Raw genomic sequence first — 6,724 nt, forward strand, 5'->3', positions numbered from 1 at the left:
GGAGAGTCACACGAGTCCCGTTTTTTTTCACGGCGTCACTCGTTCTGAAGCGAATCGAAGAAGAGTCGAACCGGGCGGGGCTCGGGGCTCGGGGCTCGGGGCTCGGGGCTCGGGGCTCGGCGCATCATTCATTCCGCTGTTCATCTGGAGCTTTGTGAAATGTTGTTATGATTGACAGCGGCCGTCGCACAGCCAGAGCGATTTTACTCTTCCAGCAAATGAAAAGCACAACGCAGCTCCGGGCCGGGCCGGCGTGTTGACGCTCCCTGGTTCGCAGCGGGTCCCGCCGCCGCCTCCGCCCTCGTCGGACCTTCATTGTGCGGGCACAGCAGAGCGCGACGCGTGCGCAGAGCGTCGCGTCGCTCCGTCCGAAGCCTCCGCCTCCGCCTCCGCCTCCCGGCAGCGACGGTCGTCTCGCCGCGGCTCGGTGTCGTCGTGGAGCTCCGCGCAGCCATGTTCACGTCCCAGACCTCGTCCTTCCAGGACTCACTGGACGTGGAGGAAAGAGACGAGTGTGACGCCGAGGACACGGCGGCGTTCAGCCAGAAGAGCCTCGACTGCTACTACGCCATTTACCTGTACCAAGGAACCAGGTGACCGCCGCGATCTGTCTGTCTGTATGTCTGTCTGTCTATCTGTCTATCTATCTATCTATCTATCTATCTATCTATCTATCTGTCTGTCTGTATCTCTACCTGTCTGTCTATCTATCTATCTATCTATCTATCTATCTATCTATCTATCTATCTATCTATCTATCTATCTATCTATCTATCTATCTGTCTGTCTGTATCTCTACCTGTCTGTCTATCTATCTATCTATCTATCTATCTATCTATCTATCTATCTATCTATCTATCTGTCTGTCTGTATCTCTACCTGTCTGTCTATCTATCTATCTATCTATCTATCTATCTATCTATCTATCTATCTATCTATCTATCTATCTATCTATCTATCTGTCTGTCTGTATCTCTACCTGTCTGTCTATCTATCTATCTATCTATCTATCTATCTATCTATCTATCTGTCTATCTGTCTGTCTGTCTATCTCTATCTATCTGTGTATTTCTCTGTCTTTATCTATCTATCTGTCTATCTGTCTCTCTCTGTCTCTCTATTCATCTCTGTATTTGTCTGTCTATCTATCTATCTATCTGTCTGTCTGTCTCTATCTATCTATCTATCTATCTATCTATCTATCTGTCTGTCTGTCTGTCTGTCTGTCTGTCTGTCTATCTCTATCTATCTGTGTATTTCTCTGTCTTTATCTATCTATCTGTCTATCTGTCTCTCTCTGTCTCTCTATTCATCTCTGTATTTGTCTGTCTATCTATCTGGCTGTCTGTATCTCTGTCTATCTGTCTATCTATCTGTGTATTTGTCTGTCTATCTGTCTGTCTGTATCTCTATCTGTCTATCTGTCTGTCTGTATCGCTATGTTCCCACTTGTCTACCCACTTCCTAATTATGTACTTATCTATCTACTGCTTACAGTACCTTTCTACCCACCTACCTGTCTATCGGCCCATCTATCATCCGTCTGTCTGTCTATTTATCAGTTTCCTGGTCTGTCGTTTGGGAAGCACTTGATCAATGCACTCACTTGTTATGCTCTTGTTCCTGAACTGCTGATCGTTGGCCTCCACAAACCAAACCCCAACTTGGGGGGAAAAAACAAACAAACAAACCCTGTTTTCCCAGTGATGAGTGAACTGTCACTTGCCTTAGATCTGAGACTCCCGTGGAAAATGTTGCGTGGAACAAGAGAAGAGCGGACTCCACCGCCAGTCAGGAGGACTATAGGTAACCCAGGATCCGGCCGCCCCCGACTCCCCCGTCTCGCTGTCAGTGGTTGTTCCTGTGTGGCTCTGGTTGTTGTCCGTCGGTGCGTCCACGGGGCCGGGATCCCACACACATGGAATCAACCTGTTTCACTCACCTGTGTTTCGCCATCGCTGTGCTTTGCCGTTTCCACACGACTGGGTCACATCGCCTGTAGCGCTCTCCTATTCCGCACCGGTTCTATTGGAGTGTAGGCAACCGCGCCGACTGAAAACCGAATGAAAAGGCATTCTGAACTTTAGGGTCAACTTTGAATACCGCAAATAAACACACGCGTGCAAAAGTCCTAATTCCGAGGAGAATTGAAAAGAACCGAGGCGGTCGATGGTTTTGACTGCAGGCTGTGTGGCTCTGTTATGCAAAGACAAATTCAGTGTCATTCCATCGCGGCCGTTTGAAGGATTTGGCTTCTGGTCGTCGGCATCTCCCACCTCAGCGCCATTAACTCGAGCGGCTGCAAAGCCTCGTCGTTGCCCGGCGCCGGCTGTCGGTATCCATGGTAACGCCTCGTTTCCCGCCTACAGCCTGACCCTGGTGGACAGCAGCCTGCCGTCGGAGGCGGAACCCGAGCTGCGCTGCTACATCTCCAGGCGGCTGAGCAAAGGTGCCCTGCTGGGGGGCATGGGCAACATCGCCACCGTGGAGCTCAGGTGAACGTGTGGCTTCAGTCTTCCCGACGTTCACGCCTTTGGAATGACTTGGTGAACGTGCGGACGTCGTAACACGTGCTGATCATAAGCATTCGTCAAACAAAGCTGGTTTAATTAAATGGTGCCGCCTTATTATTCCAGGTGTTTCAAAGTGAAACGATTTTCTCCTCACAGCGTTCCCGAACAGGCGGTCGGCTGCTACTGTTGCCTCCTGGAGCAGGAGAGGTCTCCAGAGCTGCCCGACATGGACGGGAACGGATACGTCATCTGCTTTATGGGGGGCTCCGAAAAGGGCCTTAACTTATATCCTTCACGTCTATATATTATTATACATGTCTATATTTTATTCAGTAACATAAGCAACATGCAAGCCGCTGCTCCTTGACTCGATACACGTTCAGGCTCGAGCTGGATAAATATGTCCAAGGCCTGCAAAGCAGTCTGCAAACCCCGGAGGTAAAGGATACACGAGGGCTCAGAGCGGCCATACTTCCAAGTCAGACACTGTAGTGGCCTAACTGCATTGACTGGTCTACACATACCTCATAAGCCACCACAAACGACCCACAGTGCATCCCAGAATGGTGATGGTTATTACAGGAACACCCTCAAAATTGTGAAAACTTGTCTAAAAAAAAAAACCCAAAACAACCATTCATTGGTTTGTTCCTCATGTGGTGGACTATGTACCGCCCAGCTCTTCAGTGGGTGAGGGGGATCGAACCGTTGACTCCCACGTCGACGCGGCGTGTTTTCCTTCCAGCTGCAGAACCTGGAGACGGAGGTGCGTCCGTATCTGAGCCGCTGGTACGAGGAGTCGGTGATGCACATCTACCGCGTGGTGCAGCTCGTCCAGGGCGGCATCAGCTTCCTGCTCCACGCCGTGAGTCGCTTCTCTGCCCCCGTCACCGCAGCCGTGAGCTACACCCTGTGGAGTCAGGGCTCAGCTTCCCCGCACAGGGCTCTGTGGACACAACATGGCGGTGCCGGGATTTTACCGTTGTTTACTTTTTTTAAATTTTTTTATACATAGAAATTACAAATAGAAATTTGGATTTTCACCTTGGGCTGTCATCCACGTTGCCCAAATAAACGCTATAAAAGATACTTTATCACGGTGAAACCATCCAGACGTATCATCACAACTTGAAGGTTTTATTTTTTTCACTTCTCGGTGGCATCCAAGCCAAAGTGCTCTCACTCCAACGGTCGTCCCCTGTTTTAATCACCCCTGTCGTCCTACTTTTCCGTGACTGCGTGTTTGCACTGACGTCACCGAGCGTTCTCCCTTCAGGCTCTGAGTCACACGCACGTGGAGGTCGTCCGCTCCGACGCCAGGACCAAGGCGGACGTGGCTCGGTGAGTTGGCAGACGAGCCCCGGGGCCCGCTTTGCGCCCCGTCCCCAAAACAGACGCCACTGGCGGCCGTCATACGGCGTCGTCCCGTGTTGCACATCCCGTGACACGTTGTATAAAATGGGAGGGAAAAAAAAAAAGAACGAGTCGTTTGCTGGATGTGAGTTTGAAAAAAACCCAAAAAAAAAACCCTTTCTGTAGTGTTTACAAGGTATAAAAAAATAAATTACACACAGTACGTGAAGATAAAAATAGATTTGACAGGAAGTGTGGTGGTGACCAACATTAATGTTAATGTCATCATTTAATGTGTCTTTAAAGTTTTAAGCCCGGTTCCAATTAGAAAAGCAACTCCTGTTGGATCCCAAACGGAACGTTGTGAATCCAGGCGCAGACCCCCCCCACCGCCCCTCAGCAGAACACCTCCTTGTTTTTGTTTTCAGGTTCATCAAGGCCGCCAGCCTGCAGGGCCTCTCTCAGCAGGAAGCCACCGCGGCCTCCCTGTGCAAAGCCATGTCGGAGGACACGCCCGAGGACCTGCTGATCGACTGCTCCACCGCCCCCCCCACACTCTCCAACACCGGTAGGCGGCGCTCGGGGGGGGGGGGGTGTGTGTATGTGTGTGTGTCTCTCGACGCCAGGATCCCATGAAGTGTAACGACCCCCCCCCCAGGTAGTAACCGCTTCTGCGACGACTGGACTCAGGCCTTTCTGAACGGAGCCGAGCGCTGCAACCCCTTCCTGCTCAGACAGATCCTGGAGAACTTCAAGCTGAAGGTAGGAACCTTCCTTTCTCTCTGCTCGCTTCCTGCTTCCTCTGTTGGAGCCCAAGTGACTGAAAACAAACAATGGGATTAATGTGAAGCCGAGAGCTTTTAGAACGTGGCTCACGTCAGTGACATCACTCAGATGATGCGGCTCCAGGAGAAGGAGCTGGGTCACACGCGTCAACACTGAGGTGGAGGCAGGATCACACGCCAAGAGCCCCCCCAAAGTTGGGCTTAAAGAGGGGCAACGCTGTGGATAATGTTTTGCATCTCTTTCCCGGTTCAATAATGTTGTAACTTCACAATTGATATTTTGGCAGAGAGCGTGAAACACTGAAGAACCGCTCCGGCGTCTCTGTTTCACCCCGGCCTCATTTTTCGAGTGATTGGCGTCGCAATCTGTTAAATTGATCCGACACTGAGAGAATAGTTTCAGCTGGAGCCTTCCTTTCAACGCCAGATCGACTCCACCTCACTTGACCCCCACTGACTGGTGGTGTCCCCCCCCCCCCGCAGGCCATCCAGGATATGAACAGCCTGAAGCGCTTCGTGCGGCAGGCGGAGATGAGCCACTACGCCCTGTTCCGCTGCTGCCAGTTCCTGCAGGGCTGCGGCAACGGCGACGTGCTGCTGCAGAACGCCCGCGCCGAGCACAGCGAGCTGCCCGAGGCCTGCGGCATCGTGGCGGTGCTGGAGGAGTTCCTCAGCGAGCGCCGCCACGCCCAGGCCTGACGCGGCCGGTGAGCCCCCCCCGGTCGCGGTGTGGATGTTTTACTTTTAATGCCGGTCGCCTCCAGGCTCCGTTCTCGGGATTTCAGTCTTGTTCACTTCGCCGATTTCAAATCCCTCCAGGGTGGGATCAAAACAAAAAAAGCTCCAGTCCGGCACCGCCGTCCTTAACCTTTACGTTCCAGTGCGACTGTCGTTAACGACTTCCTGTGTTGGAGGCCGTCCTCTGTTCCTCCCAAAAGACGCTCGTGTTTCGACGTCGACCGGATCTGGACGTTTGATGATTGGGCTTTAATCAGTGTTAACACTAAAAACCAAAAGCCTCCCAACTATTTTGTTGCTAAACTGACCGAGCTTCAAATCCATCGTTTAACTCTAAACGTTGAAAAGAGGTTTTTTTTATTTTTTTATTTTCTTTGTTGACATTTTATTTGAAGACGACATGTTTATCAAAAATGCACGAATCACTTTTACTTTGGGGCTCACATTTCACTACTAGATTGATGTTAAACAACCAACTCTACTGATCAGTTCACCTTCTTCTTCCTTGTGTGTGTATGATATGTTGTAGAAGGTGATGTTTACAGATCTCGTCATCGTATTCTGTTCCTGATGATTCTAACCTGGTGGAAAAATAAAGTCAATGAATCTGTGCTTTTTAATACCGCTCATACCCGATTCAAACGGGGCCATGAGGACGCGCAGCCCCTGAACTGAAACGGGTGTGAGAGTAGAGCTTGGGGGGAACCTGAGGACTGGGCTGGGAGACACTGGTGTAATGGTTTCAACGTGTTCCCATTTAAAAACAGAAAAGCGCGGGGTGGCAGCAGCAGCAGCATGTGTTGTTTTCTCCTGGAGATGAAGGGAATGTGTTCAACCAGCTCCTTTGTCATGAAGTAATATCCTCGTGGGGGGCGTGCACTGAAACTGTGAACCAGCTCTGTATCGTGTGGTAATACAACATGAATAAAATATGATTGAGTCATTTGTTGTGTTTGTCCTTTTGTTGATCTGATTGATTTATCTCTCGTCAGTTGCATGGTACGATGGTTTACACCTTTTCACTATTGTTCACACACTGAAGTTGGAACTTGAAATGCAAATCAAGACCTGGAACTCTTGCACCAAATCCGCAAAAAGTGCACAATTTCTGCTCTAGACTCTAAAATCTTCTAAAATCACATTTTTGGCGAAACAGGACATTCTGCATTGGGCACAGCCCTCAAAACTAAAATCCCTTTGGAAAGCGACGCCAGGCCTCCCCCCCCCCCCCCCCCCCCACCGCTGCAAACTCCAGCTGCTCCATCGTTCCCTCAGCGCTCGGAGCCGTCGGCCGGTCGTCAGCCTCCCAACCTTAGTTTTTTGTCTGTGTGTTTA

At 50.5% G+C, this 6,724-nt stretch overlaps 1 protein-coding gene across 2 annotated transcripts; it reads left to right on the top strand.

The window, feature by feature from the left end:
- Positions 1–160: 160 nt before the first annotated feature.
- Positions 161–6,332, top strand: cUnh17orf75 (chromosome Un C17orf75 homolog). 2 transcript variants are annotated; one of them, XM_080008864.1, is made up of 10 exons: positions 161–593; positions 1,732–1,806; positions 2,370–2,495; positions 2,670–2,798; positions 2,891–2,951; positions 3,259–3,378; positions 3,790–3,854; positions 4,295–4,434; positions 4,525–4,628; positions 5,135–6,332. In XM_080008864.1, the coding sequence occupies exons 1-10, from the start codon at positions 454–456 to the stop codon at positions 5,348–5,350; spliced, it is 1,176 nt and encodes a 391-aa protein (XP_079864990.1). In that variant the 5' UTR covers positions 161–453; the 3' UTR covers positions 5,351–6,332. The 2 variants fall into 2 exon arrangements, with proteins under 2 accessions (XP_079864990.1, XP_079864991.1); XM_080008865.1 differs by lacking the exon at positions 1,732–1,806.
- The last annotated feature ends 392 nt before the right edge of the window (positions 6,333–6,724 follow it).

This window comes from Zeus faber (assembly GCF_960531495.2).
Source record: "Zeus faber genome assembly, chromosome: 11".
Classification (NCBI taxonomy): Eukaryota; Metazoa; Chordata; class Actinopteri; order Zeiformes; family Zeidae; genus Zeus; species Zeus faber.

Coding starts and splice junctions, on each gene's coding strand:
- cUnh17orf75 (XM_080008864.1), top strand. CDS start 454: ATGTTCACGTCCCAGACCTCGTCCTTCCAGGACTCACTGGACGTGGAG. Junction 2,799..2,890: donor TCCGAAAAGGGCCTTAACTT/ATATCCTTCACG, acceptor GACTCGATACAC/GTTCAGGCTCGAGCTGGATA. Junction 3,855..4,294: donor ACCAAGGCGGACGTGGCTCG/GTGAGTTGGCAG, acceptor TTTTGTTTTCAG/GTTCATCAAGGCCGCCAGCC.